Here is a 12,200-nt window from a genome sequence, read left to right as displayed (position 1 = left end):
GCACAACCAGAGGTTCTATAAATACTGTTTCACCACTTTAGATACAGGTATTTGTCAAGGATAGAAGTTTTTAAATAAAATTCTTATGCCTCTGTATACTTTTACATTTCTCAAGGGATGTGTTGCAAATTGTATATTTATTTTTTTCCACAAGATGCTGTCATCTTTGGATGCACGTTAGACCTGATCTCTCTCAGATTCTGTTTACCTTGTATCTCCTCAATTGCTGCTTGCATGAGCCTGTTACTTTAAAATTAGGTGTGAAACTTTGTTTTGTATGGAAGGCATAGCTCAAAAATCTCTGCTCGTAAGAAGCAGGCAAGGCAGATAGCCAGAGCAGTGATATGTAAGTGTGTGTCTCAGATACTGCTTCGTGAGTAAGTTTTGCCTGTTTCTTCAGGGAGTTGTGTGGTTTGTAGTGCAAACCAAAATTACATCCCTTAAGATCATGTCTCCTTTTATCACCCAACATGTACCCTCTGCTGAAATTATCACTTGGCACTTTCTTGCCTGGGGCACTATTGTTTAAAAACTAGTGTTTGAAGAAAACAAAGAAAAAATCCACCTAACCTAAGCCTATCCGTGCATTACAGCTTCTTACTTGCCAAGAAAGAAGCCAGGGGGTGCAATATATTGTTATTTTGTATGATTTCACCAGCTAAACTTCTGAGGATGCCGGTGAAGACTAGACAAATGCTTATTTTAAGTAAAACTTGCACATTTCCAGCATAGATAATCAGAAAAAAAATGAGAATTGTCTTTCAGGCAGGGCTAAAATTATGATAATTACTGTAACTATTTGAGAGCTAGTAGAAGGTGATTCATATTCAAATGCATTCAGAGTGCAGGCAACTGGGTTTAGGCCTTGCGTTCAAGAGAGAAAATATTTCATTCTAGTTCTGCATATGCTCTTACTTTGCGTGTGCAATGCCCTGAGGATCCTGAAATGGTGAAATTAGCACTGCTTTGAGCAGAAAGTTGGATGAAATGTCATACAGAATTCCTTGACAACCTTTTTATTATTATTTTAAGATAATCTAGTTCAGACCACTTTCTAAGTGCACTAAGCTAAATCTCCAAGAGGCTTCTCATAAAACCAAACAGAAGTATCCACATTAAAAGTTACGTTAAAATACCTGTTGTCCTTTATATTCATACTAATTTCATTTTAGCCTCTCTAGGTTCAGTGACTTTTTAACACATAGAAGCTTTAGTAGCTGCAGTAATTTTCTCAGCCTAATTGTAGACAGCTTGCTTTGAAACTTGCTAGTTTCTTGTGAGGCTCCTCGTTCTTGTGTTGGTCTTTTAATTTTTGTCCTCATTTGGAAGCCTGTGCAGAATCTTGTCATCTCCCTCTGTACCTCTTCTGTCTCTTATTTCTGGTTTGGGATGGAATGACTAGAGTCGGGCATAATATTCAAGGTGAAGTTATACTGTAGAATAAGGGCCTTTTCTGGTTAGTTTTATTACATTGCCACCTCATCATTCACCTGCATTTCCAAGCCACCTAAGAGGAGATTTACCAGCATGGACCCCAGCATAGCTCCTTGGTGAAATTCCCTGGGAAATTAATTGTACTGTCATGTTCTATCTAGTAATGTTAAAGACATAAACTTAACTACATTTGGATTACACAGTTGTGATTAGACCTGAAGAATAAAAGGCTAAGTAATTTCTGATAAGGTAAGAGGTGATATTTTTGTGTGGGCATGATATAATTTGTATGGATTTTCCCCACAAGGTTAGTGATGCTTTTGCAGGAAAGACTGGAGCAGACGGAAGACAGGGAAGGCTAATGCTGCCTGTGCAAGGAGAAGGTAGGTAGGCAAAGGAAAATAGAAAAAGAAATCTGTGGTGCCTACATGGGGTCAAAATTTGAAAAATTATGCAAGGTAGGCAAGGAGCCAGATTTTACAGCAAATTGTCATGGTGTTTTAAATACCCAAGTGGGAATGCTACTACCTGAGAACTAATCCTGTGTGAACAGCTGAAATATAACAGTTTTTTTCAGACATTTTGCATTCCTGTAAAAATATTCAAGAGAGAAGTTGCAGTGATCATGGTGGCACGTAATTACTCTCCATAGAAAAATGTCCAAGAAGCACAAAACTCCCACTTCAACTGTCATAAAATACTAGTTACCTTGGATAGAAAACTATCATTTTCCTTTGAATCCCCTGAACCCTTCCCAGATATTTTATCAGTGTTTATATATTTATATTGCATACAAAGGGAGTCACATTTCCCTTCGCATATTTTAAAATATGAAGATTTGTAAATGACTCAGCATAAAGGTCCTTGGTATCTTGCTAATCAAGTTTAGAAAATAGAGGTATTTTTGAGTCAGAGTCTGTACGAATTGAATTGCATAGAGAAAGTTTTGCTCTTTGAGCCCAGTGGGCCTCAGCTGTGTCTGTCCTTTGTGGTCTCCACTGCAACGTGAGTGAAGCAGCAGTTTTGTGGATAGGAAGGCCCAAGGCTAGAAACAAAGAATTTAATTGTACTTAAACAAGTTGTCTACAACATAGAAAACAGACCCTGATGCTCTGAGTTTTACATGTTTAGCCATTCTACTGAGCGTGCAAGTTTAGGTTATTGTCTTTTAGACCATTTTGAGATTTGAGCTGACATGAGTCGGGCCTTTTTGAAGAATACAGGACAAAAATGCTGGTAAAGATGTGCATAAGAATAGCAAAGTCTACATGGAAGGAAAATCCTAATTTCTGATCAGATGTGAATAAAAATAAGTTAAAATATCCCTTTAGAATGTACAAGTGCCTAAGGATGATAGAGAGTGTAAAAAGTCTCAAACTGCAGATCTGTGTGACAGGTAACTGTCATACTCAGTGTGAGGAATTGGCATAATATTTGCTCTGCATTGTCAGTTTTTTCTATTCTTCCCATTTTAGTCTCTTCCAAAAAAGAGACTCACCGAAAAATAGGCCCAAGTTTTTGTGAAATGAAAGGTGAGGTGTGACCACTGTGCAGGATCTCTTAGGAGCTCCAGCACACCCCAGCACGCTGGATTCTGGTTCATAGTGAAGTTCTCTCACCCATCCTTTGAATAGTTCAGGTTTTGGAGGACCTCTTTTTAAACAAGTAACCCTGCTGTAAAAGTTGTCCTGACAGTATTAGACCGCCTCTCTTAGGAAGCTTGTCCTGTAGTTAATTTCTCTTTCCTAAAAATGTGCTTCTTGTTTCTAGCCTGAATTTATTCAGTTTTAGCTTCTTACCATTGGATCCTACTAAACTTTCTAGAATTAAAGACTTTATTATATAATCAGTTCATTTCATTTTTTGTAAGCCCAGACCTTATTCCAAAGTGAAAGAAACCCTGCATTTCTGTAAGTAAAAGTTAGCTATTAGCATATTAAAGTTTGGTTTATACAAGAAATAAAAAAAGTCTTTTTAGATGAGCAGAATTCTCTCACCTGTCCTCTGTTGTTCTTGTTTTACCTATGAGCTGTGATTGTGTTGAAATCACCAGTGACTCTGTTCGTTTTCATGCTTCCAGTCAGCCCTATGACTTTCTTGCTTCACAAAATGCATAATATGAGGCTATTATTCCATTCTTTTCAATATTTTGAAGAGTATTTTCATTTGCATTTTGACAAGAACTTGTAATGTTTTTAGAATACGATGCTTACTGATATCTGTGTGCTGGATGTGAGCACTATAAAAATTCAGGGGAAAAAAAAAAAAGATTTTCTGCAGTGCTCTTCTAATGTAGCTTATCTGGAACCACGTGCAAGAGCATCCCTGACACTGGGTAGTTCCACGAGTGCAGCAGTGTTCCCATCCTCATCTTCACTGTACCTTAATTCAAAATGAGAAATGATGGCTGTGGTAAATATTCCTAAACTCAGCCTAGACTTCCCTCCACTTCTTCACAGTCCTGCTCTAGAGACTTGTGCTTATGCAATAGTTTTCCTCTGCAAAATACATTTTCACAGACTGAGATACTTGCATGAGCTTTTAGAAGACCACTGGTATTAAAGAGCTTGTTCATAGTGCATTAAGCATGTGGGTGCTTTAGTTGTCTGAAATCCACATCACAGTATGGGTTGTCAGGGCTCCTTGGCCTTGTTGGTTATCTCTGATCTGGGTCTTCTGTTGCTTCTGCTTTAATAATTTTTCTCACCTGCTTCCTGGGTCCCTGGGAGCTGAGGTGACCTGTGAGGATGGGGCTCTTTCTGCTAATAATTTCCATTTAAGTTCTTTTCCCATCCAATAACACTTATTCATATTTAAAAAGCCTCTGGTATGAATGGTGTATCAGACCACTTGTATGTTTATTATTTCAGTTTAATCACCTGGTTGGTCTGTTTTTCACTTTACATCATTCACTTTTAATTGTATGTGGTTTTCTCTGATATCAGACAAGCTTTTTTTTTTTTTTATTGTTAGATCTGCATTTGCTGAAGTGTTTGGAATTAATGTGATCTGTAGAGATCCCCATATTTCAGATTATTGCTCTTCTGCATGGGTAGCTATCTATGGAAGGTCATGGATTTGGAGGAAATGCTATTGTAGTTTCCCAGCCACCATGTATTGTTCTGGTGCAGAGCCCATGCTCTAGTTAGGCAGTCCGAAAGCAAAGCAGAGCATGAGAGAGAGAGAGAGAGAGAGAGAGAGGGGAGGGAAAAAAAAAAAAAAAAGGCCTTCTAAAGCACAGACTGATGAAATGAAGTAAAATCTACCAGGTTACCTTTAAGGGGCACCCTGGCCTGTTCCCCATGCAGGAGAGAGACGAGGTCAGATGTGACATCATAACCTTTCCCTTACAAAGGTGCAGCTGATTTCTTGAATCAGTTTGGAGGCCTGTGCTGAAATGGTGCCCTTTCCGCTGAGCGGCTGCGGGTTTAGAGACGCCTCCCGAGAGTGTGGTGCTGGGAAGGATCATTATTTACGTTATTTAACATGACCCTGCACCAGCAGCGCAAACACGGGCTCTGTCCTTCTGGCTTTTGGCAGCGGGGCCGCCGCTTTTGCCTTGGTGGCAGCCCGTGGCCATGCCCTGGCGGCCGGGCACCACCGCCTGTGGGGTGGGAGGGCGAGGGGCGCCTGCCCTCCCTGTGCGCCCCGGCGCCGGGCCCCATCGCCTTGCGTTGAACAGAAGCTGCTGGAGCTCTAGGCAGGCCTGTTCTTCCCTCACATCAAACGCTAGCGGCTGCAGTTCATCTCCATCCGCACGCTCGGGATGCAAGAGCAGGGGCTGTCACCGCCGAATTGATGGCAGGTAGACGGGGAGGGGGAGCGCGTCCGTCCAGCCGCTCACTATTGGCTTCTTATTACGGCATTCTCCCCGGAGAGGGCTCTGCCCGCTCATCCCCTCCCTGCCCCCTCCCGCCAGCCCCTCATTGCCGATGCGCGGCGCGAGGCAGCGCGGCCGCCACGCTCGTCACGGAGCCCGGCTTGCAATGAGCTCATCCTTTTCTGCGCGCGGCTCCCCAGCTGCCTCGCTGCTGCCTGCCGGCACGCGCGCCGCGGGCACGCCGGGCGCTTCTCCCCGCACGGCTCGCCTGCGCTCCCCTTCTGCCATTTTCCTGCTTTTTAGATACGTTTGAGATCCATGTTTTCTTCAGTTTGCTGTTTCAATCTACTTTGGACTCTGGTGGAGCCAGCACGGCAGATCATATTTTTCCTGGATTCTTAGCAAAGATGCTCTTCTCTTTCTGAGACGGTCCTTTGCTGCTGCAGCCACTACCTGAGCCTGCTCCAGGAACGCACACCTGGCTCTGCTCCCGGTGCCCCTTTTGAAATCGTGGTGAAAAGCCTGTTCTCCTCACTCTGGATACTTATTACTTACTGCTCATGGAAGAAGGGGTGCCTTGCAAAACCCCCGCTGCCAAGCTTGCACCACCTGTCAAAAAGTCCCAGGACATGCATGACGAGAGGAGCAAGCTGGTGAACGAGTATGCGTGCCGGGTGCTGGAACTTCTGGGCATGGGCCATCGCCTGTTTGTGCCTCGGCTGCTCGCGGTGAGATCACCTTTTCTTGAGAATAATTCATCTGCCATTGCCCCTCCCAAACCCTCTTCCCCCTCGCCAGCTCCTTTACATTCAGTGGAGATGGCTCTTGGTTTTCCCTCGCCTTCACCCAAGCTTTTTCCTAAGCACTGCTGCTCCCTCACTGCTGGGAGGGCTGGGTGCTGCGGGAATCGGTGTCTCTCCTTAGCCAGCTTGGAGGGTCTCAGCGAGGGCTGCAGTCTAAAAAAATGCTTTTTCTGAGGCTGGGAGGGCTTTTGTTCTCGGCTCAGTAGCGGCTGCAAGTCAGCAGCGTGCCCTGGCTGCTGCTGGAAAGTGCTCACATCTCCAATTCTGTAGCTGCAGCATCACAGGTTTTAAACATCTGTAAAATCTGCCTTTGGAAAGCCAGATGATACTATATGTGAAATAAGTTTAAATTATGGGTACAAAAAAATGCTGAAGGCGTTTCTAGCCCTTGTAGCATACGAGGTGTGTGTATGTGCAATGGCCTGGACCGGGACAGCTTGTCATGGCATGGAGAAGCCCGACCTGCTCTTGTCACTCATATTGCAGACCTGACCCCACAAACCACAGTGTTGAGTTGGGGCTCAGGTCCCTCTGAGACTGACCTGGCTCCAGCCACAGGTGCGTGCGGTCCACGGGATAACAGGGAGAGAGCCCACCCTTGATTCCCTGCTGTTCCCTAGCAGGATGGTGCCTTTCCCCAGGGCGTGGGTGGCCCTGTATGGTGCCCAGGGCAGACCTGGGGAGCAGCTGCACCAGCGGGTTGGAGCTCTGTGAGACGGCGGGAGAAAATAGACACAGGCCAGCCCAACCGCTGACAAAGCGCAGATGGGTTTGGATACTTGCAGGTGTTTGTGAAAGTGGTGCAGTGCCCACCGTAAGGGCTGGTAAGGTCCAACTGAACGTGCTGTTGGTACGAGCGTTATCCAGGCTTCCCTCGGAGCGCCTGATGGCTCCTGCGGCCCAGGCCGTGCCCGGAGCAGCCGGCGTGAGGACTGCCACATCATGCTCGGAGGAGCCCTCACGGCCTCGGAGGGCAGCAACACAAATCCACTGAGGGCCTTTTCACACGGCATCGTGGGGCTTTGTAGCCAGCTCTCCACATGGAGGATAGCAGAAAATTTAGTATACTTCATTCCGCAGTCATCCTTGCTTTACTGAATGGCAGAATTCTATTTATTAAAAAAACAAAAATAAAAGGCACAAAGGAAAAGAGCTAATGCTTGGGTCGATGCTGAAGAGGCTTTATTTGTGGAATTGGTGTGGCTTTCCCTCAGGTTTTATTACCTACATATATCCCTTTCAACACATATCCCTTTCACAGATAAGGAGTGACTATGTTCCTAATGATTTTTAAAACATGAGAAATCTCTGAGGACCAGGAATTTGTACATTAATCAGAACTAAGGATACCACAGAAACAAACTGGTCTTCCTGTTTTGTAAAACGCAATCCTGGATTCTTTAGTAAACCCATGAGCTTATTCCCCCTGCTCTGCTATTGTGACTAAATGCCTGGGGTTGGCAGAATATCCACCACCAGCATGTTGGGTGGAAAAAAATAATCTGCAACCCTGGTGGCAGCTTTGGGAGAGCGGAAATGGCCTGCTCGCTGCCCCTAGCTGAGTGTGACGATAGACGAGCGAGATGGCAGTAATTTGGCGTGGGTTTGCCCTGCTGAAATGGTGGTGGTTGAGACAGGGAGTCGATTTTGTGTCTGTTCTTTAGTGTTTTGTGGGGCAGGATGAGCAGACCTTGGTGAAGGCCGCCCCTGCAGGTAGCTGCTGTTGGGAGCCGCACATGCCAGGCCCGCCTGCGTTCATGGGTGCCAAGTCATTGCACGCGCACCTGAGGCTATGTCTTCCACCAACTTTGGCCTGCCAAGCAATGCTCTGTTTATTCTATGAGTTTTTTACACCAAGCAGCGTTTTAGGGTGGACAGTTATTGTCCAGAAAGATAGTTTCTGCCAGGCTAGCCTTTGCATTAGGGAAAAGAGCATAAGCTTGGCCAGTAAAAGGATAGGTGTATATATGTGTGTGTGTGTATACAGAACACATATATACAGCAAAATAGATATACATGTGTATATGTGTATATATATTGTGTTTGTCAGAAGCGTGCATCAGTGTACCTGTAGCTGTGTTGCTTTAGCAGACAAACTTTGCAGCCCTTGCTTGCAAGTGTATCCTTTCTTGTGCTCCCTGGATGCGCTGGGGTCATCGTCACCCTCCTGCAGTGATTTACTGGGTGTCACATCTATCTGCGCCTCATCTTTAAGGGCAGCAGCGTGAAAAATGGCGCAAGGCGCAGCAGTGCCCGCTGTTGCTACCAGAGCAAAGGGAGGTGCCAGCACAGAGAAAATAGCTCACACATCTTGATGTTTTTACGCTGCAAATCTTGGGCTCTCTAAGAGAACTTAAACCCACCTCTGTTTATGTTGCAGGGTAAATATGCTCTGAAAAAATGGTATAAGGATGCTTGTAAGCATTTTGAATTTACCGGTCGCAATTTAAATACTAAGGTAGAGTTTAGCTAGATCCTTCCCTGCTGTTCATTTTGTCTTGTTCCCGACACCTGTTCATTAAAGTGTAAAACACTGGATTTTGATTTAGTAACAATTTATGATTACTGACGTTCTAGAGAATTTCTCAATATATATTCTATATAAAGGGGATCCTATAGAAATTTCTGTAGTTTTCCTCTTAGAAAGGAGGAAATAAGTGAAGAAAATAGTGTGGTTAATCTTGAATTTCTTCTGATTTATTAGTTCCCAGGTGGGAATAAGAGATTTAGCTGATATAGTCAGTAACAAATGAGACTGCAGAATTAATAATTGAAGACAGCAGAATTAAAGAAAAAAGCAAAGTCTTGGTCCTTTGTATTAATCACATTTGCCTAAATATTTTAGAGGAAATTAGTTGTAATACTGTTAACACTATTTACTTTAAAAATTCAAAGTTCACTTAATTTAACTCTCTGAAAAAAAAAAATCTGATATTATCTTTTCCTATTTTTCAAATGTTTTTCATTTCCCAGAATGTTACCTTTAGATTTGAAGGTTTCTGTAGTATCTATTCAAAAGTGCTTTTCCTTAGTTTCAGGCAGTCCGTGTGATGCTTCGTATCGGATAGATAATTTTATAAATGGGTAGTACTTGAGTTGCATTCGAGGGAGTTTGTAGAGAACTAATTTATCCAAACCTTAGAAGGTGACCTGAGACTTCAGAAGTTAACCATATAAACCATAACTTTATACAAATAAAGTTATTTGTTGCCTTATTTTTAATGTGTAATGCTTTGTTTGCATACTGTATACAGCAAAGCAGAGCATATGCAGAATCTGCAACCCCATGAACATTGCGCTCAGAATGTTAGTTTAGTTGTTTACAGTTCTAATTGTGAATCCCTGTTCTGATCAATGTTTTTAATTAAACTAAAATACACAGTAAAGTAGAAAGAGTCAAATATGGTGGGCTCTGCCCCTCACTTTGTCGAGCTGTACAAGGTGATGGTTTATATTTTTATGTAAGCAGAGTCAGTGACAGAAGATATTATTGTACTCTGTTTTTTCATTTAGTAAAGGCTTTTCAGGGCTGGCTCAGCTGTTACAGTGTTGAATGAATATTTTCCCTTGGATTTGTTAAGAGTATTAGTATATCAGTAATTCAAGCAGGTGTCTAAGAGCATTAAATCTAACTGTAAGTGTTTTGCATATAAATGCTGTCGTTCTCATGCAAAATCTAAATCTCTTGATGCATTATTTAATTTAAGAAAAGGAAAACTAAATACAACACTCAAATAAGTATTTCTAGTCAGAACCTTGAGGAAGAATACTTACTTAAATCAGGATTGTAGCTCCTGATAAAATGGTAAAAAAGTGTTTGCTTTGTGCTGGGAGCAGCTGTCCAGAAGTCCTGATGGGCAAAGAGCCCCCTGCGCCCGCAGGGCCCCAGCTGGGCCCCTCAGCTGCGCAGGAGGAGCCAGAGCAGCAGGGAGGGCTCCTGCGGTGTCCCCCATGGCCTAGGGTCAAAGCCAGCCTGGGGCCCGGTTCCTGGAGGAAGCTGGATGGAAGTGTGAGGAAGAGGAAGGTGGGCCCCAAAGAGGGGACTTGGAAATGCAGTGAGCAAATCTGTTTGAAATGCATGGTGACCACAGTCATCGGTTTAACTGGATGAGGAGGAGAGAAGTGACTTCCGAGGTAGCTGGTTGTCGGTCATTAACTGTTTTTTCATCAGTGTTACCCCAAGGACAGGTACCCAGAAGCTGGCTGGGTCCAGCGCAGATTTTGGTGTGTTGCTGCCTTGTTTTGCTTGGTCACCGTGGTCTGCGACCTACCAATGATCTGAACCATAGCCCTTTAGTGACATGAAATTGGTGTAGACCTAGTCGGCAAAAGCCGGCCTTACTGAAACGTTTGCCAGAATAATACTTGTAAATATACCATTAGGAAGCAGGTTCAGGTGCAAAGGCAAGATTGCACCCACAGCATGCCTAGAACCCCTGGGGGTTCCTCACCTCTGTGGTGTGCAGTATTGCACCCAATTCTGGGCTGTTTGGTGATGGTCTGTAACTGGATATGTCTTATTCACTGTTTGTGACTTAAAGATTGCATTTCACATTTTGAGATGATGCCCTAAATGAACTATTTAAAGCCCTGGTATTGCAGAGCTGTGCAGTGTCTTGGTGTAGCCTTCAGTAAATCCAGAGATGGGTGTATTTGTCCCTGCCCTGTCAATCCTTTTACTCCATGAGTAGCAGAACAGAATTAATGTTGAAACTGTAACATTTTCTGGCCTGTTACCATTATGGCTTGTTACCACAGTGAGAGATACAACATTGTAAAAGATGCAGGAATATATGTGTAAGATTTTTTTCTGGCACAGTGCTCTTCGAGAAACTGTGTCACAGAGTTCTGCACGTTGACTTGCGGATGCCTCCTATGAGTCACAGGCATTTCTGCTTCTCATATCTACAGCCATGTGTATCTATATATTGCCTTTTTAGGACAGCATTAGAAAAATCAACGCTGAAACACAAACTTTCTTTAAATGTGTCTTGTGTTTCCTTGTTTGGTTGCCTTGCATTTTTCTCCTCCCTGAACTGCATCTTGACAGGCTTCCCCAGGTTCCCTCTCTTGCCTGGTGGGTGGAGGAGATTAAAGTATGTTAGCAGGTTACAGTCCACCGGTCGCAGGGCTCTGCCTGCGACCATTTTCCTTGAACATGTTCTGACTTCTGGTTCATTTTATGAGATATAGGTTAGGGAGCTATTTCCATAGAAGGTGGTTTTGAGCTAATGTGGTTTGGAGCACAGTCAGTAAATGACAAATCCAGTAAAAGAGCATGATTGCGTGTTCTTGGTGTTCACAGTTCTCTCTGTTTGATTGCAGACCTCAAAAGAAGATCTTTTACAAGCTGATTTTGAAGGAGCGTTAAAATTCTTCAGGGTGCAGTTGCCCAAGAGGTACAGAGCTGAGGAGAACGCTCGAAGACTGATGGAGCAAGCTTGCAACATTAAGGTAGGAGCAGTCTTCATTTCCTTTTTTACCCCTGACTTTATTCAGGGAAAGCAAAGTGTGATGCTAAGAATGGTGCTGGATGTAGTACCAAGGTCATCATTTGATCATTTTATGTTTATATGTGTATGTGTATTTATATGCATGTACAGATTTTTTTTATTTATTTAAAGGAAATGTAGCACTGAGCTTTTCCCCTTGGTCTGCTTTGGCTCAAGCTAATAACTAAAATGGAAAACTGATGCATAATCCAAAACTATTATCAGTGCCCCCGAAAGCATTAGCTGTTTTATAGTGCTAACATTACAACAATGAACCAGATGTCATGTCATCATGCAATGGTATGTTAGATGTTGTTTGTTTTATTTTGAGGCTATTTATTTGCAGACTGCTGTAGCTATATGTGAGTAGAAAGTTAGTTTCTTTTGTGTATGAAGTTTGCCAAGACAAAACATGTTTTTATGTTACGTCCTATCCAAGACCTTGCTATCAAAAGGAAGGCTTCTTTGAAGGTCTTGGGCACAAATATTGGTCATTTAATGAATGATGTCAAGTTACAGGATCCTGACTGTAGGCTTTTGGGACTGGGAATGTTTTGTTAAAAATGATTACAGAAGTACATAAAGCTGTCATTCAGAAGGCCTGGGATTTTTTTTATGGCCTTTTCTTTTGGAATATGTATAGTGGTGGAT

General features: G+C 43.2%; 1 protein-coding gene across 1 annotated transcript in view; it reads left to right on the top strand.

The window, feature by feature from the left end:
* The window catches only part of RABGAP1L (RAB GTPase activating protein 1 like), a 177,205-nt gene that overhangs the window by 125,976 nt on the left and 39,029 nt on the right, over positions 1-12,200 (top strand). Inside the window, exon 18 of the mRNA XM_088524459.1 lies at positions 11,383-11,511. Within this exon, the coding sequence (XP_088380585.1) occupies positions 11,383-11,511 (129 nt within the window). The remainder of the gene's footprint in view (positions 1-11,382; positions 11,512-12,200) is intronic.

The sequence above is a fragment of the Tinamus guttatus genome, unplaced genomic scaffold (genome assembly GCF_059628265.1).
Source record: "Tinamus guttatus ecotype Peru unplaced genomic scaffold, ASM5962826v1 Tinamus_guttatus_pri_ptg000211l, whole genome shotgun sequence".
Classification (NCBI taxonomy): domain Eukaryota; kingdom Metazoa; phylum Chordata; class Aves; order Tinamiformes; family Tinamidae; genus Tinamus; species Tinamus guttatus.
This window is presented reverse-complemented; position numbering and strand designations above follow the sequence as displayed.